Raw genomic sequence first — 27,687 nt, 5'->3', positions numbered from 1 at the left:
CGGGGGGGGAGGCAGGGCACTGGGGGAACGGGGGAGGGCACTGGGGGGGGAGGCAGGACATTGGGGGGAAGGGTACTGGGGGAACGGGGGGGGAGGAGGCAGGGCACTGGGGGAACGGGGGAGGGCACTGGGGGGGAGGAGGCAGGGCGGCAGGACATTGGGGGGAGGCAGGGCCCTGGGGGGGAGGAGGCAGGGCACTGGGGGGAAGGGTGGGGGAGGAGGCAGGGCACTGGGGGGGGGAGGGGGGACTGGGGGGGAGGAGGCAGGGCACTGGGAGGGAGGGTACTGGGGGAACGAGGCAGGGCACGGGGGGAAGGAGGCAGGACATTGGGGGGAGGCGCACGGGGGGAGGCAGGGCACTGGGGGGAGGGTACTGGGGGAAGGAGGCAGGGCACTGGGGGGAAGGTGGGGAGGGAGGGTACTGGGGGAACGGGGGAGGGCACGGGGGGGAAGGAGGCAGGACATTGGGGGAGGGCACTGGGGGGGGAGGATGCAGGGCACTGGGGGGAAGGGCCTGGGGAGGCAGGGCATTAGAGAGAAGGGCCGGAGCGGGGATGCTGGGGGTGCAAGGGCCCTGGGGGAAGGGCATTAATTTGCACAAGTACGTGCCTAACCCTAGAGACTCCCTCCTGAAATCCTGTGATTGGTCTCTGCAAACCAGGGCTTTGGGCGCCCACTGGCAGTCAGGAGGAAGGCCACTGAAGAGCTGCCAACAGGACGGGCCCAGCCTAGCCCTGACCCAAATCTTCTTGACTCTCTCACAGCTTGCCTCCCCTTCAGCATGAGGCCAGCAGACAGGCCTTGGTGGTGCAGAGGACTGGGGATGAAGAGCATCTCGTCACCTCTAGGCCCTGGGTTTGAATCTGCCCAAGGTCAGGAGGGAGTGAAGGTTGTTACCCTCTGATTGTGCTCAGTCTGTTCCTCCGCTTAGTAAATTGATGTTTCCGTCTCAGCCCATTCCTAGTGTATGGGTATCTACCTTACCAGCAGAATGCCCCTGCAATGAGAAGTCACACTAGTGATACTGAATGGGCCAGTCAGCCTCTAATTTCTTGAGGGGGCCCTTCTAAGCAGAGTTTAGATACAATCCCTCAGATTCCATTACAATGGTTGACAATGTAAAAGGCTAGAGATAGATAGACTGGCAGAGAGCAATGTGTGTGGGAAGCTTGCCCTGCCATTGCCTGTGAAGCACTCAAAACTGCTACCTTTTGATTTCATAGTGTCCCCCACATCTATGGTTTATGTGTGGTGCTAATAATGTTGTGTTCCTTCACAGCCTTTTATGATGTTCCCCAAAAGTAGTCCCTGCTCCAAGCCAAGTAGATAGGCTTACCACACTGCATAAATAGCCCTGAGTGAGGGACAGCAGAGGCTCAGTTTGCATTATTTGCAAAGCATGGACATAAACAGTTATGAAAATATTCCAACTATCTTCCAAAGAAATTCAGTTCAGCAGAAGGCCAAAACCAGCTCTCCCTAAAATCCTAGGAGGAATTCAGGTTACATTAGGGTCCTTCAAACTCCCTTAATGATGAGTTCATTTATTCTCAATCTTTTTAAATCCAGTTTTTGTCATTATACTTTTTCTCCAACATGCCTTACAAAGCATGTCAATGTCATTTACAGCTATAGAAAAGCATGTACGTAGTGTACCTGCTGCAGAGCAGGACTCTCCTCCTAAGGGTCAGGGAATGGACAAGATCTCCGTTTATCCTTTAAGTTCCGTTTGGACATACGGGCAGTGATTAAGGAGTTAATCAATTAATCAGTTAATCAATTAATAAATTGGTTAGTCTCTAAGGTGCCACAAGTACTCCTTTTCTTTTTGCGAATACAGACTAACACGGCTGTTCCTCTGAAACTACCACAGTGGGCCTGTAGAATCAGTTCAGTTTTTGGGTTTAAATAAGAAGAAAGTTCAACCCAGAGTTGTGTAAGGGAGGAGGACAGATATAAAAATTGTAGATGAACCAAGGAATTAATTTAATTCAGTTCAGTTTAATTAAACTTTATTGGCAGGAAAATATGTATTGAAGAGCTCTGTGTCGCTTGAAAGTTTGTTTCTTTCACCAACAGAAGTTGGTCCAATAAAAGATATTACCTCACCCAGCTTGTCTCTCTAATTTCCTGGGACCAACATGGCGACAACAAGCCTGCAAACAACATATAATAAGGCTTCACGGTAGCCACAGTCTTCAGTCAGAGCTGCTCTTCCCACTGTTCTTTCTCTGAGGTCACCAGAGAGATGTACTAGCTGCTGTACTTTGGGAAAGTCCTGGCAGCAGCCAGTGGCTGCTGGAAAGGGAATGAGCCTTGTGAAACTGCTCAAATAAATTGGTTAGTCTCTAAGGTGCCACAAGTACTCTTTTTCTTTTTCCTGCATTGAATCCTTTCTCTTAAAGGTACTTTGAAAATGTCTGCACCAACCTCCTCCATCTCTTGCCCTGGAGCACCACCTCCTGGGAGCTGTTGTGCTCATCAAGCCAGGAATCACAGTGTTCTCTTGCTCTGCAACCCTGGATTTTGTAGGGAGTGCCACAGCAGAAATGAGAATTTTCGTAATCATTTAAACATATTAAATACAAGAAGTGTCTGGCCACTTGCTTTCTCCTTGGTTCCTCCCTTCATTATGGACAAAGGTGCAGTTCCTCAGTTATCTTTGTTTCTCTTTGTTTTGCTGAATTGCTGTTTGTGTTGGGTGCCTTTTATTGTTTCATCAATTGCTTTACTTTACAGTGAACAGGAGCATCTGAGAACAAATAGGACAGAATATCTGATAGACCTGGATGGACTGTGTGATTTTGCTTTGGAAGGATCATTCATCTGCCTATTATTTCTTGCCCTTAGCAGACCACATAGCCAGTCAGTTCACAAAGACCCACAGCTCCTACAACAGAGTCTTCTTTTGCTGCTAACTGAACTGTAAAATTCTAATTAAATTAGATACAATTTAAAAAACCTAATTTTCTCACTTTTTTCTAAATTAATTAGGTCTCTCACGTATTAGTTCATGTTTCAAGAGTTTTGTCTATTACCCATTTTGACATTTAAAGGCAGATGAAATAAATAATGTGTGCATTTTGTTCATCTCAAACATGACACAAACCAGGACATTATCCACAGGCCAGGCTGCAGAGGTAAATTTTGCTTGAGTTTGGGATTTTTCTTCTCTTTTTAAAACATAAATGGACAGATCGTCAGCTGCTGTGAACTGACATAGCTCCATTGACTTAAATAAAGCTATTGTGATTTACATCAGCGGAAGATGTGGCCACAAAAGCATTTGTAATGTTAGGGGCTTACCAGCCACTTTTGCCCCCTCATCTTCTATTCATTGGGGCCTGTCCTAGCTAGCCAATAGAGCTGGATCCCTGCCCAAAATCCAGACCAGTCTGAAGCAGATTCCTGCTGGCAGGAAATCTCTCACACGGAACTTCAAAAGAACAAAAACGCACCATAAAATTTCTAAAATCTAAAAGGGTCTTATAAGAGAAAAGCAAAATCTTTAAATGGACTTAAATTCTCAGTAGTTAGAGATGAAGAGACCTGTTAAATCCTTGAGTCTGTGTTTTGCAAAGGCATGGTAGAATTCTCTGAGAAAGGACATATCAGATATTAAGCTGATATTATAGTCAGTGAGGTGCTTAGGAAGTGTAGAAAACCTTCAAATGTGAATAGTGGAGTTAAGTAAATCAAACCAGGAATCCGTTCTAGCAGTGCCATTTTTGTGCTAAATGAAGATTTAGATATAAAGAATAGAAAACAACTTTATTGTGGTTCCATGAGGAGAAGAGGGAACCCCACAGATGAATTTCAAGATCATAAAAAAGGTATAAATCCAAGAAAGGAATGTTGCAGAAAGGCCAATGAATTATAAGAAGAAATGGAATGCAGCAAGCAAGTCATATATGACACCCACCCACTCCAGGTCAGCACTCAGATTGGAAGTTTTCATTAAGATCAGAGGATTAACAGATTCACACAATTCTAGCTGGATGCCATCTCTAAAATTAAGGTATCTTTTTGGTGCATCTGTGAAACAAACCTCCAATTTGTGTGTGGTTTGTGCACTACTGGTTTTCAATTTCTCCTCATAGCATGAGTAAAGATAACATTGTAAAAGTGGATGGAGTGTACCAAGGAAGGAAAATCTTTGCCACATTTCACTTTTTTCTAGTACATGTCTAATTTTGGTATATAGGATACACTGGGAACATGACGTACAATAGATCGATCATGCAGCCAAATTGTCTGGAACTAGAATACTGGAGGCAAATAGCCATTTCAAGAGAGGTGTCCATTGCACAGCTCAAAGTTTATGGTTTAGTTCAGTTTGGATTATAGCCTCCCGTTTTCTCTTTTGTCAGAATCTTCTGTCTGCCAGTTGAGTCACTAGGAGCTGTACTGAGTAGATCTCAGCTTTAAGTCACTCTCTGCAGATGCTACACCCAGGGTCACTCCTTCCTTGGTGACTCACTCTTTGTTTAGACTAGCGAGGTCACTTGGATCATAGTAAAGGTTTGTTTTTCCATCATTAAGTCATTGAATAGATCTTTCCTCAGTGTGCTAAAAGTCTGTTGTAATTTTGAAGGGAACTACAGCTCAAGTTAAGGTTAAGTGGTAATTTGGGGATTCTGCTCTATCTGGGTACTTATCTGGACTTCATCACCTGAAGTATCTGAGCACCTCACTATCATTAATGGGTTTTATCATCATAATGGCCTTGTGAGGTAGGGAAGTACTATCCACATTTCACAGATAGGGACCTGAGGCGCAGGATATAGAAAGTGATTCACATGGTCACCAACTGCACAGATTTCTTACATTTCATTATACAATGTATTTGTTAAATGCTATCTTCCCCACCCTGTTCAAGACAGAAAAATAAAGACAATCCCTGCCCAAGAAGCTTATAGCCTTAAAGTCAAATCTAAACTATTTGGTGCACAGTCTAGCCAAAATGATTGTACTTGTGTCTGAGCTCAGATTGCCAACCAGAAGACCAAATAGTGCCAATTGTGATGATGAGGAGGACTTGTGGCACCTTAGAGACTAACCAATTTATTTGAGCATAAGCTTTCGTGAGCTGAAACAGCTCACTTCATTGGATGCATTCAGTGGAAAATACAGTGGGGAGATTTATATACACAGAGAACATGAAACAATGGGTGTTACCCTACACACTGCAAGGAGAGTGATCACTTAAGATGAGCTAATACCAGCAGGAGAGCAGGGCGGGGAAGAAAACCATTTGTAGTGATAATCAAGGTGGGCCATTTCCAGCAGTTGACAAGGACGTCTGAGGAAGGGGGGCGGGGGGGGGGAATAAACATGGGGAAATAGTTTTACTTTGTGTAATGACACATCCACTCTCAGTCTCTATTCAAGCCTAAGTTAATTGTATCCAGTTTGCAAATTAATTCCAGTTCAGCAGTCTCTCTTTGGAGTCTGTTTTTGAAGATTTTTTGTTGAAGAATTGTCACTTTTAGGTCTCTAATTGAGTGACCAGAGAGATTGAAGTGTTCTCCGACTGGTTTTTGAATGTTATAATTCTTGACGTCTGATTTGTGTCCATTTATTCTTTTACGTAGAGACTTGTTAGTCTCTAAGATGCCACAAGTACTCCTTTTCTTTTTGTGAATACAGACTAACACGGCTGCTACTCTGAATTGTGACGATTAATTTTATGACAAGCGGTTACGCCCATTTGGAACTAGGTTGAATCCACACTCAACAGCCAAAAAATGGTAACAATATTCACTCACTTTGATCTAGGTCAGAATCAAGCTTAAAACCTAAAAATTGAAGTCTCCATAACCCATTTCTTTGAGCCACCCAGCCCCCATACAGTCAATAAGGTTTTTTGTTTGTTTTTTAAACAGAGGCATCTCTTCTAATGTTATAAAGAGATTGTGCTGTTGGTGTGAAAACAAAACCTCTATCTTTTCATCAGCAAGAGAGAGCTCAACAGTCTTCATAGGAAAGAGACAAACTTCCCTACAAGAAAACAGGACATTCACAACTGCTGCCACATCAATCCTGGAATTCACCAACACGCATGATGTCAAGAGAACAGATGATGCTTCCAACCAGTGGAAGAGAGGAAAGGCAGGAGAGAGCAAAGGTCTGAGCCACAATAAGCCATGGCAGAAAATATATGTATTTTAGGACTCTAATCTTGCACATACTGAAGTCAATAAGAGTTTTACAATTGACCTCAATGGAAGCAGGATTAAACCCATGGTATCTATGTCAATGGGCAACACTTTTATTGTATATAGAGAAACAGAAACTCAAGGGTCTATTTTCACCTGTGGCTTGCTTCTCCATCTCCCAGTCTCGTAGTGATCAGGTACGAAGACAGGAACCTGCAGAGATGTGACAAATCTGTTACCAGTCAAAATGCAGGTTTTCAGTGACTTTCAATTATGTTGTCGTAACACTCACAGCCAATATCAGACTCTTGATTGATACATATCTCAGTATAGCAAGTAACAGAATCAATAAAAGAATGTTGTTTAACAGTGCAAGAACTTATTTCTAGTATTTTTGACTTTGCCACAGCTTGGCAAGGAATAGACAACTATCTGCAGAAGTTTTAGTCAAGTATTCTAGGTTTTATTTTCATAAATAAATCTTAGTGGTTCAGCCAAATGAGGGTTTCTGGTAAAATTTCCAAGGTCCCAGGGTGCTGTAATTGGATTAAGACACAAGGCTGTTTGTAAATGTGGCAATGCCAGCCAAAGAAGTTGCAATGGGGAAACACGCATACTATCCACATTACAGAGAACTGTGGGGAGGGAAATAGAGAAGGGGAGTGTTCAGCGGGAGGCTCCACCCTTTCATTTGAAGACAGACTGCTGCCACCATGAACAAGAAAGGCACTTCCAAGGTGTCTGAAGACAGATGCAAATGTGGAGATCCCAAATGTGATCCCTTCTCCCCCTCAATGTCTGTCTAAACCCTTAAATCCTAGACACTGCCTTTAGCTCTGTAGACAAGTCTGGGTTCTAGTGAAGTATCTGAATTAAACTGGCCCCAGGAGACTTTTTGAGCCAAAACTCTCTCCTGTAGGATGTTGAGAAAACAGCACACCAAATCACAGTTGTTTTAAGCTATTAAATTCTCTCAACAGCTGTGTAACACAGTTTCAAAGTCAAATATTTTCAATAGAATAAAATGATTTTATCACAGATTAACATAATTAATAGTATTAATTTAGAGAGGCATTGTCACTGTAACAAAACAAAAATCCATTTGTTTGATTTTTTTCAGATGACAAATACCCTAACATGCTGCAAAATCTTCTGTATTCCCTACCTCCATTTCACTGTGAAGGGGCTTGCATCAGGCTGTTGTGTCATTATGTTGAACTGAGGATTGGGGAGTTTGCAAGCCTCCCAGACAATGTGAAATTTAAGGTGCATTGCAGCCGGTATGTCTACACTCTGGCCATCACAGACGAGGAAAAGGCTGAGAAATTGAAGCAGTCCCTGCCACCAGGTTTGGCTGTGAAGGAGCTGAAATGAACCAGTCGTGCCCAGAGCTTTTCATATGTGAGATAATAAAAATAACTCCACAATGAACCACAGAAGTTGAAATGAAAAGCCCTATTAGGTCACAGAAACAGTGTTACCCATTCTCACAATGTTATTACAAGTCTCACAATATTTGATATTTTACTTAAAGTCCCAGTTCCTGGAGATAAGTGACTATGTACTTGAGAATCTCAGCTAGGATTAAGAGAAACAATTAAGTTGCCAGCCCTCATGGTTGAGGAGAAGAGCTTGCAAATGTGACTCCCAGTGTGACCTACAGATTAAAAACCAGATGCCAAATAAAAAGATGCCACCTTTAAAAAAACCTAATGACTTTTAAGCCAGTCTTGTGACTTTGGGGACCTTTTCGGCACTGGCAATACTGCAGAAAGCCTATTGACTGAGTGTGACATGCCCCAGAGTATATTTTGGGCTGTGGAATTGCTGTGCCCCCTGAATTCTCCAGTCTGGTGTGCACTATGCCGTTTTGCTGTGTGAGCTGCCACTGCGCCCACTCACCCCAGCCTCCAGCATGCAAGTCACCCCCCAAGACATACACCAGAATGCTATGCCTAGCCACTCTTGAATTACAAATGGGGCAACACCTGCCTACCCGTCGTGCCAGCCTTGCACCCCAAAAATCTGAGTCTTACCTTGCTCAAGACCCCCTTGATCAGAGTAAGCTCATTAATTAGTTTCAGAGTAACAGCCGTGTTAGTCTGTATTCGCAAAAAGAAAAGGAGTACTTGTGGCACCTTAGAGACTAACCAATTTATTAGAGCATAAGCTTTCGTGAGCTACAGCTCACTTCATCAGATGCATATCGTGGAAACTGCAGCAGACTTTATATATACACAGAGAATATGAATCAATACCTCCTCCCACCCCACTGTCCTGCTGGTAATAGCTTATCTAAAGTGATCATCAGGTGGGCCATTTCCAGCACAAATCCAGGTTTTCTCACCCTCCAAAACCTGGATTTGTGCTGGAAATGGCCCACCTAATGATCGCTTTAGATAAGCTATTACCAGCAGGACAGTGGGGTGGGAGGAGGTATTGTTTCATATTCTCTGTGTATATATAAAGTCTGCTGCAGTTTCCACGATATGCATCTGATGAAGTGAGCTGTAGCTCACGAAAGCTTATGCTCTAATAAATTGGTTAGTCTCTAAGGTGCCACAAGTACTCCTTTTCTTTTTATTAATTAGTTTGTCATTCCATCAAAGGATACGAATATACACCAGCCTTTGTAACCTGAGTAGATTCCCCAAAATTCAGTCAAAAACACACAGGCTTAGCTAAAACATTAAAATAAGTTTATTAACTACAGAAAGACAGATTTTAGTGATTATAAGTGGTATAGGCATAGAAAATCAGAACTGATTACAAAAAGAAATAAAAGATACAATTGCAGTCCAATTCCTAAACTTTACCAAGCTAAATCAAATTTGAAGTGATAAGGTTTCTCTTACCCAAAACCCTATAGTAGTCTGTGCCAACTGGAAAGTTTTTCCAGTTAGGACCACTCCCTCCCAGTTCAAATGTTTCTACGTCTTCCAAACAATCTTGTTACCTTCAATATGGGGAGGAGGAGAGGTGGCCTGGTGATGTCATTGTCCCTTATTTTATACTCTCCTCCCAGTGCTGGAAAAATCCTTGCTGTGTCATGCCCTGCATTCAGTCCTTCAGATTAATTGCAAATTCTTGCTTACATCCTTTGTTTACGTGAGGCTTGACATCTAAGGGTTGTGTTCCTAATCCCTTATTTCTAAGGAACTAGTCCGTGGATGTTTCCCAGACTTACAGCATGTTTCAGTAACAAATCTATAGCAAAATCTCATCACTTCACACACAATGATGACTCACATTCCTGTTGAAATGCGTGTAACAGATTATGACTTTTCCAGTGATACCTCACAAGACATTGTTCAAGATTCATCATAATTTTGTGAAAGTGGTGGTGGTCCAATCCCCCCGTAACAAACCCCGTTGCCTACTCTGTCCCCATATCTACTCTAGCGACACCATCAGAGGACCCAACCACATGAGCCACACCATCAGGAGCTCATTCACCTGCACATCTACGAATGTGATCCATGCCACCGTGTGTCAGCAATGCCCCTCTGCCATGTACACTGGCCAAACCGAACAGTCTCTACGTAAAAGAATAAATGGACACAAATCAGACATCAGGAATGGTAACATAAAAAAGCCAGTAGGAGAACACTTCAATCTTCATGGACATTCTGTAAAATTTAAAAGTAGCCATACTTCAACAAAAAAACTTCAAAAACAGACTTCAAAGAGAAACTGCAGAGCTACAATTCATTTGCCAATTTAACACCACTAATTTGGGCTTGAATAGTGACTGGGAGTGGCTGGCTCACTGCAAAAGCAATTTTCCCTCTCTTGGAATTGACGCCTTCTCATCAATTATTGGGAATGGATCACATCCACCCTGATTGAACTGGCCCTGTCAACACTGGTTCTCCACTTGTAAGGTATCTCCCTTCTCTTCATGTTTCAGCATAGTTACGCCTGCATCTTTAATTTTCACTCCATGCATCTGAAGAAGTGGGTTTTTTCCCCACAAAATCTTATGCCCAAATAAATCTGTTAGCCTTTAAGGTGCCACCAGACTCCTTGTTGTTTTTGTGGATACAGACAAACATGGCTACCCCTCTCATACTTAACAGTGTAGACAGGGATGGCTCTCCCACTGAACTCTGTGGATCTGCACCCGGCCTGGTTTTAACACCCCTGCCCAGTTTCATAGATTCCAAGGCCTGATGGACCTACTGTGCTTAAATTATTAGGGGGGAGGAGAGGCTGAGGGAACTGGGAGTGTTTAGTCTGCAGAAGAGAAGAATGAGGGGGGATTTGATAGCTGCTTTCAACTACCTGAAAGGGGGTTCCAAAGAGGATGGATCTAGACTGTTCTCAGTGGTAGCTGATGACAGGACAAGGAGTAATGGTCTCAAGTTGCAGTGGGGGAGGTTTAGGTTGGATATTAGGAAAAACTTTTTCACTAGGAGGGTGGTGAAGCACTGGAATGGGTTACCTAGGGAGGTGGTGGAATCTCCTTCCTTAGATATTTTTAAGGTCAGGCTTGACAAAGCCCTGGCTGGGATGATTTAGTTGGAAATTGGTCCTGCTTTGAGCAGGGGGTGGGACTAGATGACCTCCTGAGGTCCCTTCCACCCTTGATATTCTAGGATTCTATGATTGTGATCATCTAGCCTGACGTCCTTTATAGTACAGGCCATGGAACTTCCCCAAAATATTCCTAGGGAAGATATTTTAGAAGAACACCCAATCTTGATTTTAAAATGATCAGTGATGGAGACTCCCCCATGACCCTGGGGAAGTTGTTTCCATGGTTACTTACTCTCACTGTTACAAATGTACACTTCCTTCCAGTCTGAGTTTGTCTAGCTCCAACTCCCAGCATTTAGATGGCGGTGTACCTTTCTCTGCTAGATGGAGGAGCAGAGCACCCAAGGAGGCTGGATGTGGGGGGAGGGAGCCAAGGCCACCCCAGTCCAGTGATACAGGACAGGAAGGCAAAGGGCATTTGAGCCCTGTGATCCCTTTTACCCCTCTCAACTACGCTGCCCTTGAGCCTCTGACCCCAGCAACCCCCTGACTCCTGGGAGTCTCTGTTCCCTGTGACCCCTGACCCGCAGGTGTCCCTGGAGCCTCTGACCCCCTGATATCCATGCTCCCCGTGACCCCGGACCCCCGGGCACCTCTGCACCCCCGGACCCCCGGGCACCTCTGCACCCCATGACCCCCGGGCACCTCTGCACCCCATGACCCCCGGGCACCTCTGGGCACCTCTGCACCCCGTGACCCCCGGGCACCGATGCACCCCCGGACCCCCGGGCACCTCTGGGCACCTCTGCACCCCCGGGCACCTCTGCACCCCGTGACCCCCGGGCACCTCTGCACCCCCGGACCCCCGGGCACCTCTGGGCACCTCTGCACCCCCGGGCACCTCTGCACCCCCTGACCCCGGGCACCTCTGGGCACCTCTGCACCCCCGGGCACCTCTGCACCCCCTGACCCCGGGCACCTCTGCACCCCCGGGCACCTCTGCACCCCGTGACCCCCGGGCACCTCTGCACCCCCGGACCCCCGGGCACCTCTGCACCCCCGGGCACCTCTGCACCCCGTGACCCCCGGGCACCTCTGCACCCCCGGGCACCCCCTGACCCCCGCGCCTCAGTTGACGTTTTCCGGGAGCCGCGCCGGGGCTGGGGCCCGGTGGACGCTGCGGGGGCGCAGCGGGCGCCTCCCTTCCCCGGATGCTGAGGGCGCTTCCGGGAGCGGCCCCGGCCCCGGCCCGATCCGGCCGAGCCCCCGCAGCCTGCGCCATGGCGGCCGCCTTCAGGAAAGCGGCCAAGGCCGGGCAGCGGGAGCACCGGGAGCGGGGACAGGTGAGGCCGCGAGACGCCGCGTCGGGCCCTTGTGAGGCCCCCGCGCCCCCCCCAGACCGCCCCCCCCCCCGAGCCCGCCGCGCGCGAGGCCGTGTCCCCCCCCCCCCCGAGCGCGAGGCAGGCCCGTGTCCCCCCCCCCCAGCCCGCCGCGCGCGAGGCAGGCCCGTGTCCGTCCCCCCCCCCCGAGCCCGCCGCGCGCGAGGCCGTGTCCCCCCCCCCCCCCCCGAGCCCGCCGCGCGCGAGGCAGGGCCGCCCCCCCCCCCAAGGCCGTGTCCCGTCCCCCCCGAGCCCGCCGAGCGCGAGGCAGGCCCGTGTCCCCCCCCCCCCCAGCCCGCCGCGCGCGAGGCAGGGCCGCCCCCCCCCGAGGCCGTGTCCCCCCCCCCCGAGCCCGCCGAGCGCGAGGCAGGGCCCCCCCCCGAGCCCGAGTCCCCCCCCGAGCCCGCCGCGCGCGAGGCCGGGCCGCCCCCCCCGCGTCCCTTCTACCCGGGAGCCTCCCCCGGGGCCCCGCCGGCAGCGCCTCGCTCAGCCCCGTGTCTCGCTTTTCCAGCCCCGGTCCCGCAGGCAGCTGGGCCTGCTGGAGAAGAAGGAGGATTACAAGCGCCGCGCCGAGTGAGTCCCGCCGCGCCCGGCTCGGGCGGGGGGGGTTCCGGGGGGGTCCCGGGGTGGGGCGGCTCCCCGGGGCGGGGCGGGGTCCCCGGGGGGGTTCCCCGGGGGGTCCCCGGGGGGGGGCGGGGTCCCCGGGGGTCCCGGGGTGGGGGGGTTCCCCGGGGGGTCCCCGGGGGGGGCGGGGTCCCCGGGGGTCCCGGGGTGGGGGGGTTCCCCGGGGGGGGCGGGGTCCCCGGGGGTCCCGGGGTGGGGGGGGTCCCCGGGGCGGGGCCCCCGGGGGGGCGGAGGTCTCCGGGGCTGGGGGGGGGTCCCCGGGGGGGCGGAGGTCTCCGGGGCTGGGGGGGTCTCCGGGGGGGTCCCCGGGGGGGGCGGGGTCCCCGGGGGTCCCGGGGTGGGGGGGTTCCCCGGGGCGGGGCCCCCGGGGGGGCGGAGGTCTCCGGGGCTGGGGGGGGGTCCCCGGGGGGGCGGAGGTCTCCGGGGCTGGGGGGGTCTCCGGGGGGGTCCCCGGGGGGGGCGGGGTCCCCGGGGGTCCCGGGGTGGGGGGGTTCCCCGGGGCGGGGCCCCCGGGGGGGCGGAGGTCTCCGGGGCTGGGGGGGGTCTCCGGGGGGGTCCCCGGGAGCTGACCGCGGCCGCGGCCCCGGCCCCGCCGTCAGTGCGCGGTGCAGCCGGAGCGGAGGTCGCCTTGTTCGGGGTTTCCTGCCGCCCCCGGCTTCCCTGGGGCCCTGCGCCTGCGGCCGGGGCTTGGCTTGGCTCCTCTGGGCATCCTCCTGGGCTGGTGGGACCGGCAGGGTCCGTGTGAACGCTGGGTGTCTGGTGTGGAGAGCGGAGCCCTGGGTGGAGAAGAGCCCACTCTTACAGTGGCGACCACCAAACCCCCTTTCCTCGGTGGCCAGCTTCTTGCAGGTCTGTGGGCTCTGCTCTCCCTGAGACTGGGGGTGGGATGCGAGAGCCGGGTGGAGAGGATCATGCTGGCAGCTTGGAGAAAGGAATAAATCCAGGGGATAAATGGTCTGTGGATTTCTCCTTCTGTTTAAATGTCTTTTGTGCTGCTGCAAGGCTCTTGAGGATTTAGCATCATTATTGAGTGTTTCATTTGGTGGCTGTGCCCACGTCAATGCAGGTGGTGTCAAACATACTGTCTTGTTTTTCAGTGACTATCACAAGAAACAGAATGTGCTCAAAGCACTTCGCAAGAAAGCCCTGGAGAAAAATCCTGATGAGTTTTATTTTAAAATGACCCGTGTGCACCTCCAGGTGAGAATCTGGTTTGTTGTATTCAGACAGGGTGGCCTTATTCTGCTTTGAGTAATGAATGGCTGGGTTTCTTCTGCCTCTCCCCCCCTCCCCCATAAAAAAAAAAAATTATATATGATTAAATAGCCTGGTACCCACTGTGGCTGGCTGTAGAGTGGCCTGCTCCTGATATCAGGGGAGATGCTCATTTTACCCTCTGGAGTCTTTATTAGAAGAGTAGGGCATTGAAGGGCTCTTCCTCTGCCCTAGTAGCTTAGGCCTTGTCTACACTACAAAGTTTTGTTGGCAAAAGGCAGCTTTTGTCAGCAAAACAGGGGAGGTGTACACACTACAAAGCTACTTTTGGCGGCAAAACTCTGCCGTTTTGCTGACAAAACCACCTCAACAAGCTGCATAAAGCCTTTTGCTGTAAAGTTAAAGCAGCAAAGCGTCAGTGTAGACTCTGCTGTTCGTTTTGTCGACGGAACTGGCTTCCGCCAGTATCCCACAATGCCTGCCATGACCGCTCTGCTCGCTGGTTTGATCTGCAGGCATGTGCCCCTCCCCTCTGGAAAGTATCTTGCAGCTGAGTGCGCAAAGAGCAAATTGTTGGAATGCGCCTTTTGTTCTGCCCTGCGCTAGGTACACAGCAGCAGGCAGACTGCGGCTGAGCGGGTGTGGGGGACTGCTTTGACATTCTTCAGCACAGAGAGCCCGCAGAGCTGCCCGGGATGCTGCTCCCAGAAGCTATGGAGGCTGTGGGAAAACTTACAGGGAATCACAACTGCAGGCTGTGCTGAGCAAAGCTGGAGGCTGGCAAGGGAGAGGGCAGGGGGGGTGTTGGGTTCCCCTCCCCCACTTCAAGATAGGTCAGTCAGCCTGCCCCCCACCTGCCCCTCCCCCCATCACATGATCCAGCTGAAAAGCCACTGACAATCTGCTAGGATGCCCCTTGAATGATGGGATTGAGAAACCTGCATCATGTGATGCTATACCTGCCTCATGAGGCATTTCAAGCCCTTCCCAAAGCACCCTGCAGCCAGTTGCACAGTGGGAAAGCTACCACAGCAAGAGCTGTTAGTATGGATGCACTCTGCTGACACAAGGAACTACTATGGACATGCAATAGCGATTTTAATTAAAGTGCTTTAAGTAAAGCGGCATAACTCTTGCTGAGACAACTTTGTAGTGTAGACCAGTGGTTCTCAAAGCCGGTCCGCCACTTGTTCAGGGAAAGCCCCTGGCGGGCTGGGCCAGTTTGTTTATCTGCTGCGTCCGCAGGTTTGGCCGATTGCGGCTCCCACTGGCCATGGTTCCCTGCTCCAGGCCAATGGGGGCTGCAGGAAGAGCGGCCAGCACATCCCTCGGCCCGTGCCACTTCCCAAGACCCCATTGGCCTGGAGCAGCGAACCGCGGGCAGTGGGAGTCGCAATCGGCCGAACCTGCGGATGCGGCAGGTAAACAAACCGGCCCGGCCCTCCAGGAGTTTCCCTGAACAAGCGGTGGACCGGCTTTGAGAACCACTGGTGTAGACAAGGCCTTACTTTTAGGAGCGTGTTCATCTCTGCAGTTAATGTACTTTGTTTGCTTTTAGGATGGAGTTCATGTAATTAAGCAGCCAAAGGAAGAGGTGACCCAGGAACAGCTGAAGGTGATGAGGACACAGGATCTCAAATATATAGAAATGAAAAGAGTGGCAGAGGCTAAGGTAATAGTCTTTACTGATCCTCTCATTATCGTCCAGTTTGTTCATAATGAATACATTTTAACTTCGTTTGTTCCATTGGCTGATAGGCATTTGTTTGATCATGTCAGATTTCAGTCATACCAGAAATGACAGAAGAAAATGTCAATACAGCTCAGTTGTATATGGGGGTCTTTGATTGAAACTGTGTCCTAGACTGCTCCGTTGCTTAGACAGTGCATGGTATGCTGGATAAACTATCGTAAAACTTTATGTAGATTTTAGACATTAAATGCTTAGCCTCGTTTCTGATGTTTAGCGTGAACTGAAAATTATTGATTCTGAAATAACTGTTTAGTTTTAAAGGGATGCAGTCAATTTAGATCAAGTTCTGTCTGAAAATGTTATATCTGCTGTTACAATAGCACCTAAGATCTCTGTAATGAGACTAGAGAAACAAAAGCCTTTGTGTCTTAGCCAGTACTTTGAGGATAGTCATTTCTATTCTTTCCTCTATGTGCTTAAAAGAAAAGGAGAAGTTTGGCACCTTGGAGACTAACCAATTTATTTGAGCATAAGCTTTCGTGAGCTACAGCTCACTTCATCGGATGCATTCAGCTGTAGCTCACGAAAGCTTATGCTCAAATAAATTGGTTAGTCTCTAAGGTGCCACAAGTCCTCCTTTTCCTTTTGCGAAGACAGACTAACTCGGCTGCTACTCTGAGATCTATGTGGTTAGTTTCCTCTTGTTTGTGTGGCTTTCTCATGCAGCAAACAGGAGAGAAAAATAGGAAAATGATTGTAAAATTACAAACCTAACCAGGGGTTCGGAGAGGGATAGTACTTTAAATTCTTCTTGAATTGACAAGGTTTCAAAGAGACACAAATGTAAACAATGGACTAATTGTCTGGTTGTTATCTGTTTACAAAAGAATTAATAGGAATGAAGAGTTTAGATATTAAGAAAGTATGTGTTGCTGAGGCACAAAGGAAGCATTGCCCACTGCTGAAGGCTCAGTTTTTTCTCCTCCCCACAGAAAATTGAAAGGATGAAATCGGAGCTCCAGCTGCTGGACGCTCAGGGGAAGCGATCAAACAAGCACCTGTTCTTTTTTGATACCAAAAAAGAAGGTAAGATTAGGGCTTTATTTATTGAAAAAGAACTTCCCTTCAGCATCTTTAGGCTGTCCCCAAATCTTTAAAATTGTGTGGTTGTTCCTTCACACCTTTCTCTTTGAGGGGAACCCTGTCTCAGAAATGGTGACTTGTCCGAGGCTCTGGGGCTCATTATTGAACAGTGAAGGAGATGGGTTGTCCCGCTTGCTCGGGCCGTTGGGCTGGACCTCACACCTGCATAGGGCAAAAAGTGACCTAGTACTCTCCATCTCCTAGCAAGTATAAGCCACATATTTGGATGAAATGCTGAATCTGTCCCAAGAAATTTGCTGAACTCTCGTTACTAATCTTAAATTCTTTTAAAAAAATGGTTTTAGTTCAAGAATTTGATGTTGCAACTCACCTGAACACATCCCCAGAGCTAGTGGACAGAGTGTATAACCGACCTACCATTGAAACCCTGCAGAAGGAAACAGTAAAAGGAGCCACTCAGCCAGCCCATTTAAAGGTAGACTCTTTTGCCACCCTTTGTGATTTAGCATTCAGTAGCAAATGGGGTCCTTGCACTTTACTTTTAAAAATGTAACAGGCACTAGGAAGAGTCCATTGGAGCGTTCTCTGGGTGAACAAGTTTGCTTTTTTAGTCTAAGGCTTTTTGTTGGTGATACCAGGGGTTGAGGGGCACAGTGACTAAGAGTCAGGGACTGATTGGCATCCGTACTCATGGTGCCAGCCTTTCAGATCTGGAATCCTGTAGTCAAATCTTCCCTAAGACCAGAAGCAGAAAAGCAGTTTAGTCACATCCTGGTGAATTAGGGACACTTGTCTGCACTGCAAAACAGTGGGCATGACAGGCATTCTTTCCTTACCAGAACAGGAGTAAGAAATGGTGCTGGATGTCAGGCTTGAGATGGATTGGCAGAACATATGTAGTAAGGTGGCATAGCATGAGTGCACACTATGCTGCTGAGTATGTCTCTTGCAGAAGCTTCATTGTCTTTTGATAGTTTTGCTCCCTAAAAGAGGCAGTTTAAATTGATGCTAATAGCATTTGTGCTACATCTTACAAGTCCTGCACGGATGGTGGACTTTTTTCTTAGGAGTCTCTCTTCTTATGGCCCTGTTAATTCTCTTCCACTGTGGTAACCATCAGTATCCACTCCAAAAGTGCTATTGGGAAGTACAGCGTGAAGTACAGATAGAACCACTGGTGACTCCATGTGCAGATTTGGTATTTTACTGCTGTCTCTGTTCCTTATAGAAATGGTGTTTTATTGGGATTCCAGGATTTTAAGAAGTTCTGGTATGGGGAGACTTCATTCATTTGTTTGTTTATATATATATATATAAGTGTAATAATGCTGCATCTGAGCACTTCAAAAAAACAAAAAAAAAAGAATCTTGTAGCCCTAAGTGGGGATACAGAGGAGCTTCCTGTGAAATGGGTGGCTTTAGTAGATACAAATATACAGACTCTGCCTCTCCTTTGCACCTGGCAATCATAATACCCTGGATATATGCAGAGATTTGTCTTCTCTGTTATTTCTATGGCTTTTGGTTAATAAAGTTATACTTGGATTCTCTTTCTTTCTGTCTTTGAACACAGTGGGGTTTGTGATCCAGTACTCTGCCTCCTCCTCTTTCCTGTGAAGCTATTTAGGCTGAAATCTCATTTCCTAGCTGTTCTTTAATTTAAAATATGTTTCACACGGGCCTCTGTTCTCCAGCTTGAATTGCTTAGACAGCACCAGCTTTGCTCCTGATGTTTTAATTTCTTAGCAGTTCTCGCTCTCTCAGAAGCAGCTAAGCATGGGTTTAGCAGTATAAATGCCTCCTAATTAGTTTGGATATATTGGGCAGTCTTGTAAGCTTGAGTCAGTATGTGCAATAAGGTAAAAATAAAGGTGTTTAAAATTGCTCATAAGGTTGCAGCATGTTCTTCTTAAATCAGATGTCAGATAACGTTCCCCACTCCCCTCCCTCCTGCCAGCCCTCTCACTCTGGCTTGGCGTTAAAGTGGTTGGACTAGTTTCAACTGATGGGTTTTCTCCTCTTCCAAAGACTTAGTCACATTGTAAACATGTTGGGAACTGTCCTGTTCAATGATATTAATGAGGTCACACCTGCAGCCGTGCCACCTTGTGCTTTGAGCCCATCAGCTCTCACAAGTTAAGCAGAATCAGGTGGGTTACTGTTTGACTGGGAGGTCTCCAAGCAATATCTTGACTTCAGGAACTGGTCTTGGTGACCCTTTTTGCTCTGAATCAGTACAGAGCTAAAACCCAGCATGGTGCTAGAAGGTTATCCAGTTCAATATCAGCTTCTGTGCCTCAAGAGCCATATAGTGGCTGAGTGTAAACAGCAGCAGACTCAGCAGGTATAGACTGTAATCTCTTTCTCAGCACTGAGCAAGCTCTGCCCTTCATTCAGAAAGGACTGCCACTCATGCACTGGTGGTCTTAGCCACAACCACACCTACAAGCTGTAAAAATGTCAGCATCATTTTTAGTCACAAAGGACAAGAAGAAGAAGAAGCTAGGAGGTCCTTTGCTGCTGTGGCATATTGACTTTTGGATGAGCTGTGAAACCAAGATTCCAGCCACATATCATCGGAGAAGTCCTAGAGGCCTGTTGTCCTAATTATCTTGCCTGTGTTAACCCCTTAGGTCCCTGCTAGAAATATGGTATGTGCAAGGAAATCTCAGCTCAAGGTGTTAAACAATGAGCCTTTTGGAAGCAACCACAAAATTGGTATTGGGTACTTCAATAGAACTTTTCATTTGTGGAACTTGTGTGGTTTTTTGTTTAATCAAAAACTCAGAGAGTCACCCTAAGTGTGATCCCTGGTAGCCTGGGATGAGTTGAGGGAGAGAATATATTTTTCTTGTTCTTTTGCTCTACTGAAAAATGCTCTTTTCCTCCTTCAGAAATTAGCCCAACAAAGGAAGCACCAGTACAGCCTCCTGAAACAGCGTATTGAGCGTGAAAAGAAGATGTTTATTATTGCTCAGAAGATCCAGGCACGCAAAGACCTCTTGGTGAGGGAACAAAGACTTAACTCTTGTTCTTTGGACTCTACTTGTTGAGGGTCTTAGAAGTGAGAACAGGTTGTGTATGTGTGTGTCCACGTTTCCTTACTTGTTGTGGAGCATTTCAGGTAGCTCCTTATAAAAGTTACCAAGAAACATTCCTGCTGTAATGGTAGCACAGATAACTTGTTTATATGATATTGAACCCATTCAGGCCTGTGTTCCATAAATTTAGGGCAGAGTCAGTTCTCTGTGTAGCCTGATCAATCTACTGTAAAGTGCTGCGTAAATTTGAAACTGGAGCTGTGGAGTAGCAGAAGGGAGGAACGAGGAGGTTGTGGTCTCTCTAGATTAGGAACAGATCCTCAAAATTCCAATGACTCTAAAGAGATTTTCTGTGTCAGTGGGGACTTGCCAGTCACAGAAAGGGGTTGTGTGGCTAGCACCACAATTAGACGAAAAAGCAGATGAAAATATCTTCTGCCCACTCCCACTAAAGATGAGGAATTGCCCAGTTACCACTGAAGCTAATCTGCACCTCCAGTTCCACCAGCACTTCCATTTTCTCCCCATAGGGTACGTTTCTCTCATCATTTGATAGGAAAAAAAATAATTGTTTGTTTTCGTTTCAGGACAAAACTTACAAAGTGAAGGTGAAGAAAGAAACCATAAATAGCCCACCTGTTTACAAATTCAAATTCCAACGGAAACGTTAATTTTTCTGGGAAATAGTTTTTGACGTCCTTGTGTAGATCTAGTTGACATAACAAATGTGTTGCTTCTTATGGAGAATGCTGGTATTTTGTCAGCATCAGGCTTATTTTCACTGCAGTTTAATGTTTTGTCAAAGTAAGCCCTGTGGGTATTTGTAACTATAACACATTCTATTTAATAAATCCAAGAAGATTTCTGCTTCAGTTTTGGTATTTACACGTTGGAAACCCCAGAAGAGGTGTCCAGATACCTTGGTGAAAACCCCAAGAGAGAGATGCTGAGTTTGTAACTACGTTTTTGATAGGCATTTTGTGTGCACAATACACAAACAAAGGGGAGACTGGACCCTGACCAGGGACAGGGGTAAAGTTTGTGGCTAGGGGATGGTGATCTGCCTAGGTCTGGTGAAGGCTCCAGAGCAGCTCTCCTGTCCTGGTGCTCTAGACGGTAAAAGTCTAGGATCAATCTCTAAGCATCTATTTTCTCTGTTCCATTGCATCTCTCTTCTACCCCCCCGAGCGACAAGTTACACTGACATAAGGATTCATGTGCACAGCGTTGTGTCTGCGGGAAAGCTTCTCCTGCTGACACAGCTTATGCCGCCCGTGGAAGTGGTTATTTGATGCCAACGGGAGAGCTCTCTCCCATCGGTATAGATCGTCTTCACCAGATGCGCTGCAGTGGTGCAGCTGTCTCGGTACAGCTGAGGCGCTGCAGCACTGTATGTATATTCATACCTTAAGAAGCTAGAATAAAAAATTTTGGTGTAGGAGCAAGTGATGAATTACCTACATAAGACCGGTCATACAGTGTCAGACCAAAGGTCCATCTATCCCAGTATCCTGTCTTCCAACAGTGGCCAATGGCAGGTGCTTCAGAGGGAAAAGAACAGAACAGGTAATCGTCTGCCACTACTGGGGGAGAAAAAACTCAGCAACAGTTGCTCAGTCCAAATGTGTAGTAGAGATAATACTAGGCAGGCAGATAACTGTCCTCAGATCTTCCTACTCAGTGATGCTTTCGTGTGCAGAATCCAGGGCAGAAATGCTAATATGAATTCTCTGTACTGTGCTGACTGCAAAATGTCTACTAATATTTAGTCCTGTATGTTATCAAAGCATGGTACAGATAAATGAATCTTCTCAACACTCCTGTGATGCATATAAGCCTCTCTCTTCTGCAGAGAGCGAAATGGAGTCAGGCCAATATTTTCAGAGGTGGGGTGCCTGAAGTTAGGATTCTGACTGTATATTGAGGCACCACAGTGAAAAGCTGGCCACTTCTAGAGCTGCAGCTGCCACTGAAATCGGAACTCCAGACGCTCAGTATCTCAGAACCAGGCTGTTTTGAAAATGCCTACCTACAGATTTAGGGCTGGGCTTTTGAAGATGCCTAGGGACTGAAGTGCCATGGGATTTGAGCGCCCCACTCCTTAGGCTCCTTTGACAACCCCAGTCAAAGTGCCTCACTTTAGGTGACTGCAAATTTTGCCAGTGTCCCATGTTGAAGAGCAGAGCCAGGTTTGGAACCTGACTTCTCCTGCCTTAGTCCTGCATCGCAGTCTCCATTAGAGCAAACTGCCTCCCCTCCAATACCAGGGCATATTGTAAAACATACTGACTACATCAATAAGTAGCTGGAGCTAGTGACCCTCTCGCCAGCCCTCCAGACCCAGCATGAATGGACTCTGGCATGGCTGCTGGAGTGACAGGGAGAATTGGATTAAACTAAGGACATTAAACTCTGCAGATGCAAGTCCCTCCTTAAATGGGGTCTTTAGTGATCGTCTAGCATTCTGGTATTTAGCGGAAACATTAGCCCACAGAAGTTTTCTTACAAATGTGAATAAAACAGAAGAATATTTAAATGATGGATGAGCCTGCAGCACTAAGTATAATTTTCTAGAATTTGTCCTACAAAAGAGGTGGAGGTAAGGGGGCCAGCAGATGGCAGTAGCGTTCCACAGAGTGGGGCTGTGAGGCAGAGAGGACTAGGTGATGGGTACAGCTGCCACCCAAAACTCAGCGCTGGCTATGATGTGCGTTGCTGGGTGTGGTATGATGTCCAGGACTTGATTGAGAAGTGCAGTCTGCTTGGTAAATAAATTTAATCTTTAATCTCCAAGACACCAGTCGCCAGAATACTTTATAAAGGTCTTCAGGTTACTTTTTTAAAAACTTGGGCAGGACCAGAACTCAGGAATTCTGTGTCTCTCTCCAAGCATTTCTAAATGTTGGTGACTTTTTCAGAAAGTACCACATGTCATTCAGATAAAACTGCCGATTTGCAAAGTGGGGTAGATTTATAAAAAGTTGTAGAACATGATGTTCAGCCGATTGATATATTTTTGGAATAAAATATTTGGCAAATAATTTTGTGCCCTTTGCCCAAGCGCAGTCACAAATATGGTCGCACGGAAATTCACTTCTGAATTTGAAAAAATATTTGTGATGGATTTTCTGTTTTTTGCATTCTCCTGGGTTGTTATTTAAAGCTGTGGGAGGCAGGGCCAGGTCCTGTAATTACCACTGTTTTCAGCTGCAGGGAGGGAGGGCTGTCCAGCACTTCCTGCCATTTTGTCTCTATAAATGTCAATTAATGCTTCCCACCCTTCTCTACACTGTGCATTGTGTAATTCCAGCTAATAGGTACATGTCTGAATGAAGCCCTGATTGTGATACACACACTGCAATACTTGGCCAGTGAACAGAGCCATGCAGAGCAGCATGGGGCCGGGACTTGTCAGAACATGAAGCAATCAAGCAAGCTGATGTCTGTCTGTATCTTCTCCACTCAACTCCCAGCTGGCACTAGGGACGTTCTCCAAGTGGCATGCTCAGTTCATAATTGTGCTGAGCCACGCACGGCATTTGACTCAGCGTTTCGCACTTGGCCACAGCATTCTGCAAGGCATCTTGCACAAGCTGGGTGGTTCTCCAAGGTGCATAGTGGGGGAAGTTACTGGAACCCAAATCAGCTTTCTTTTTATTTACAAAAACAAGAAAATGTGGCACCTGCCTGTGTCTAATTGAATTAGGAGGTACCACGTTTTATGCATTGACCAAGAGAACAGCTTAGCAGGTCCCCGAGGAGCCAGCTGCCTCTAACATGAAGCACCTTAGTATTCAATTCCAAGGTCCTCCAGGGCCTGACCATTCTGCTGAAGGCAGTTGCTGTCAGCGTAACTCTGGTTCAGCTGTTCTAAAACTTCCCCCAACAGAAATGTTTCCAGGATTGTTCAGAATTCCAGGGGAAACAGCTCTTTGTTATTTTTTAATTAACTTTTCCCTCGAGTGTTTGCAACTGAGACAATATGGTGGCAGAAGTGGGCTAGTGTGTCAGAATTTAGCAAATCAGTCACTTTCACTTACAAAAAAGAAACTGAACTCTCGGTTTCCCAGTGTTGCTAACTCTCAAATTTATCAAGAGTCTCATGATAATTGGTGTTTTCCTTAAGACTCCAGCTCCTGGAGTCAGGTGGTTACTAGAGACTCTACTATTTTAAAAGATGAAAGCTATTTTCTTCCTGGCTATGGAGAAAAGCCTGAAATGTAACCTTTCGAGTCTCAGTAACCAGAATGCAAAGTGCACTTATTTTAGGCATCTCCTGATTGTTAAGGCAATCTGCTTGAATATTGAATGTTTGGGCTTGGTGTTGGCAATATTCAGAAAAATGCAAAAAGCATAAGGTGTGAAAAGTCAATGAGATTTTTTTTTAATTCATTTTCAATGAATTCTGGTGTAATGCGTAATACAGAGTGGAAAATTTGTTTTAACGATCAGTTGGACTAAATTGTAAGATGCATTATTATTCTTTAACATCAATATGAAGGGAGTCCAGTGTAATGCATCCGTGACTTTGGGGGTGAAGCTTTCTTTGGGCTGAAATTGAAATGTATAAAGAAGTATAATCTTCATCCTTGTGTAAAATTAGCTGAGTTGCAACAAATACTAGAAAGGGTGGAAGAGAAAACCAGAAATTCAAAGCCTCAGTGGAAGAAATCAAGGCAATTCTGAGTTGACACACAGCCTGAGCTAGAATGGCTCATCAGTGCAGGGTTTGGAATGTCCAGTGTGTACACAAGTCTGAGGCATGTGGCAAACACCTCACCATTGGCAAGTCAAGGTTGATTTGGGTCTAGTCACCTAACCCCTGGAAATGATCCAGCTATTCCCAATATCTTATAAAAGGCAGGTTAGTAAGGGATGGAAGAGCTGATTGCACTCAGCTGGAGGTCTGTGGGGTTTCGAGCAGACATTGCTCTTTTACAGAAAGTGTATTTGAGCTCTGGCGGCTGTACAGACTGTAGGGTGAATGCAGTGCCTCTTGTAATTGTGCTTTCACAGGGAACTTCTCCCTCATTCAGCTTGCTCACCAGCAGCCTGGGGGCTCTTGCCTGTGGTTAGGGCACAAGCATCTCCCTTGCAAACTAAAGGCAGATGCACAGGAGGGCAGGCTCTAGGTCCCTTCTCCATGGGAAGGCTCCAAGTTCCTAGAGCACGGAAATAGCTGTCTTCAGTGGGTACATTCAAACAGCTCCTTTGCTGAGAAGGTGGTATGGAGCCTCTGAACACTCGGCGCCAGTTCAAATCCAGCATGTGGCAGGAGTGACTGAACATTTTTAGCATCTGATGGCCAATGAGGAATAAGTTGGGGAGCTCCACCAAGGTCCCAGTGTCCATGCTATGAAATGTAACTTACCAACTTCAGCTGAGGGCCTCAGGATTCGATGAGCATTAGAGAGTGAACCCACCTGCCCCCTCACCCTTGGATGTCAGGCCTGCGTCCTGCTCACTGCCCTGCATGGCTGTGCTCAGTGGAGAACTCCTGGGTTGTCAGCGCAGCATCTTTCACCAGCACAAACTTCACACACGCTTTCAAAGAGCTAAAGAAAGTGATGTCCCTTTATCTCCTTGGCACATCCATCTTTGTTTCTGTGTGTCTCACAGCGCTGCCACTGCTCGATTTCAAGAGAAACATTCAGGTAATGAAATACTGGAAATGCGGTCACAGGTTAAACATGGCCTCTTGGTGCCAGGAGCCTGTTCTCTGTGGTGCAGACATGTGGGGCCAGCAGGAGCATTAGGAGCGGGGCACCTGCTGGAAAAGGGAAGGAGTTTTATTTTTTCTCTATAGCCAAGTCAGTGCAGTTTCTGGTGTGTTTGGAGCAATGACATCCAGGAGCTGCTTGGCTTAATCAAAGGTGTGTGTCCACTGGAGAAGATCTTGGGCCCCATTTTACCTGTGGATTCAGACTGGATGTCAGCTGCCTGCCATGAATGACACATCTCCCTTCAGGAGTCACTGAAGCCACAGTCTACTCCCTGCACACAGACACAATTACAAAAACGTTTAGGGCAATTATCAAAAAAAAGGAGGGGTTTTAGCATGACCATTTGCATCTCATTGTCTTTATCTTCTCTCTTTGCTGTGTGTGTGTGTGTAAGGGCAGCCAGCTCTCTGCTGCAGATGTGCTCTGCATGCCCTTGTGCGAGGCTTTGTTAATTTCACACTTGGGACAGAGGTGTCATTGACCCATCAGCCATGAGTTGGTGTAGGCTATAGAGAGGGGGAAATCAGTGAGTTCTTGCATCCTCCAGCTGGTGCTTAAATGGACCTTGTGGGCAGGAGATGAGTGTCTGTTTGCTGCTCTGCTACTAAAATGATCAGGACAATGGCTGAACCAACAAGTTCCTTAGTGAGGAGATTCCCTGCAGCTTGCTGAGTGCAGATATCAAAATACCCCCCAGATTAACGGCTTGGGTTTCAGGTGGCTCTGAATAATATTCTGCCATATAACAATTTCATGTAATTCCTTGTTCAAGCTCAGGAACTCAATTGATCGTGACGGCCTATACAAGTTAATAGCAGGGTACGTTAAAACGTTTGCAGGATTATCTCTAGGCAACCACAGCAATATATTACTAGCCGAAGAGTCAGACGTCCATAGGCATATCAGATGAGTTTCCTGTAGGCATCATTTTCAGAGGGAGCTTGATGCAGATGGCAGGTCAGGCCTAGATTTCCCAGTCACTGCTCAGAAATAGCCCCATTGACCGATGGTTCAGCAGCAGCACCAAAGCCCCTGCCCCGGGATATAACCAGAAGCCCAGACCCAAACAGGATCCTAGTTACCCGTGAAACCGTCTCAGAGCTCAGCTGCAGCCCTGCCCTGCTGCCCCAAAGCCAGGAACCCACACTGGGGTAAAGACACTGAGCGAGGTTTAGGAGATGTGGGTTTAATTCCTGGCTCTGCCACAGACTCCCTGAGTGACCTTGGCCAGGTCACTGAATCCCTCTGTGCTTCAGTTCCCCCTCTGTAAAAGGGGGGCAATAAGGACAAGCATTAATGTGTGCAAGGCTCAGATATGGTGGGGCTGGAGCCATGGCAGCAGAGACTGTTAACCCCCAAAGAGCATCTGTCTGTCCACATGGGTCTTGCTCCTGTCCTGAGATTGCTGCTGTACTAACAGCCTCCTCCCTGCCGGCCCCACCTCACAGCCTGAAGAGTGGGGAGGGAGGTAGCAATTGCATTTCCCCCATGGGCCTGATTGATTAATTCAATCAGCACAGCACATTATTAAGGCCTCAGCCAGCCTCAGGGCCTTACAGGATTGTGCACAGGCAGCTCCTGTGTTGCTCACTCGGAAATACCCCACTGGGGCTGGGCTGTTGTTAGCCGTTCAAAGGCTATGGCCATTGAAATCATAGGTAGGAACAAGCGCTGGCTGGTGAAGTGCATTGCTGAGGGCCTTCCAGGGGTTCTGAGTGTGGCCCAGACACTGATCTGATAGAACACACTGCTTCCAGACCAGCTGCTCTTCCCAGACCAGCAGAAACTTCCTAGCCCTTTCTCATAGTCTTAGGTGCACAATGTGCCTAGGGTCGCAGAGCAGTGGCAGGGCTCTTGGTTTCTAGTCCTGGCTTTGACAACTGCAAGGCAATTAATGTTTGCAGCAGGAGCATAACAGGGCAGTGATTAATTGTTATTAAATGTAGCACGATAAAACCCTGAGTTCTCTGAGCTCCCAGGGTGATTTGGATTCTCCCAGCTCCAAACTGGCCAACCCACAGGCAGGTATATTGTGAGCCAGGTGTGGGCTGGGCCTCTGACATCTGGCCAATCACAGGCAACAGTCAGAGTGGGACTCACAGGAAATCCCAGGCTAGAAGCTTTCTTATCACACTTGGCTGCAAAGTTCAGTTTTTCCTCTCAGCCCAAAGCTCCTGGTCAAATGAACTCGAGGAGAGTTTCTAATAAATAAATAGACGATGTAGCTCCTGACAGGAGAAGCCACGCATCCTGGCAAAGCAAGCTCTGTCA

At 47.6% G+C, this 27,687-nt stretch overlaps 1 protein-coding gene and 1 long non-coding RNA gene across 2 annotated transcripts; one reads left to right on the top strand and one right to left on the bottom strand.

The window, feature by feature from the left end:
* Positions 1-1,998: 1,998 nt before the first annotated feature.
* Positions 1,999-11,262, bottom strand: LOC140900455 (uncharacterized). Its single transcript, XR_012155640.1, has 3 exons — positions 9,615-11,262; positions 6,315-6,371; positions 1,999-2,752 (listed from the first exon to the last, which is right to left on the bottom strand). It is a non-coding gene; the product is annotated as an uncharacterized lncRNA (long non-coding RNA).
* Positions 11,263-11,839: 577 nt separating this feature from the next.
* UTP11 (UTP11 small subunit processome component) lies at positions 11,840-20,565 on the top strand. The gene is made up of 8 exons (XM_073317641.1): positions 11,840-11,980; positions 12,528-12,589; positions 13,738-13,840; positions 15,414-15,527; positions 16,541-16,634; positions 16,997-17,127; positions 19,547-19,657; positions 20,281-20,565. Exons 1-8 carry the CDS (start codon positions 11,849-11,851, stop codon positions 20,362-20,364), a joined length of 831 nt encoding a protein of 276 aa, XP_073173742.1. The 5' UTR covers positions 11,840-11,848; the 3' UTR covers positions 20,365-20,565.
* The last annotated feature ends 7,122 nt before the right edge of the window (positions 20,566-27,687 follow it).

Source organism: Lepidochelys kempii, chromosome 19 (assembly GCF_965140265.1).
Source record: "Lepidochelys kempii isolate rLepKem1 chromosome 19, rLepKem1.hap2, whole genome shotgun sequence".
Taxonomy (NCBI): Eukaryota; Metazoa; Chordata; order Testudines; family Cheloniidae; genus Lepidochelys; species Lepidochelys kempii.
The sequence above is the reverse complement of the archived record's forward strand: the minus strand, read 5'-3'. Positions and strand labels throughout refer to the sequence as shown.

Excerpts from the sequence above, each read along its gene's own strand:
- UTP11 (XM_073317641.1), top strand. The coding sequence starts at position 11,849 with ATGCTGAGGGCGCTTCCGGGAGCGGCCCCGGCCCCGGCCCGATCCGGC. Across the intron at positions 13,841-15,413 it reads TGACCCGTGTGCACCTCCAG|GATGGAGTTCATGTAATTAA; the intron begins GTGAGAATCTGG and ends GTTTGCTTTTAG. Across the intron at positions 15,528-16,540 it reads AAAGAGTGGCAGAGGCTAAG|AAAATTGAAAGGATGAAATC; the intron begins GTAATAGTCTTT and ends TCCTCCCCACAG.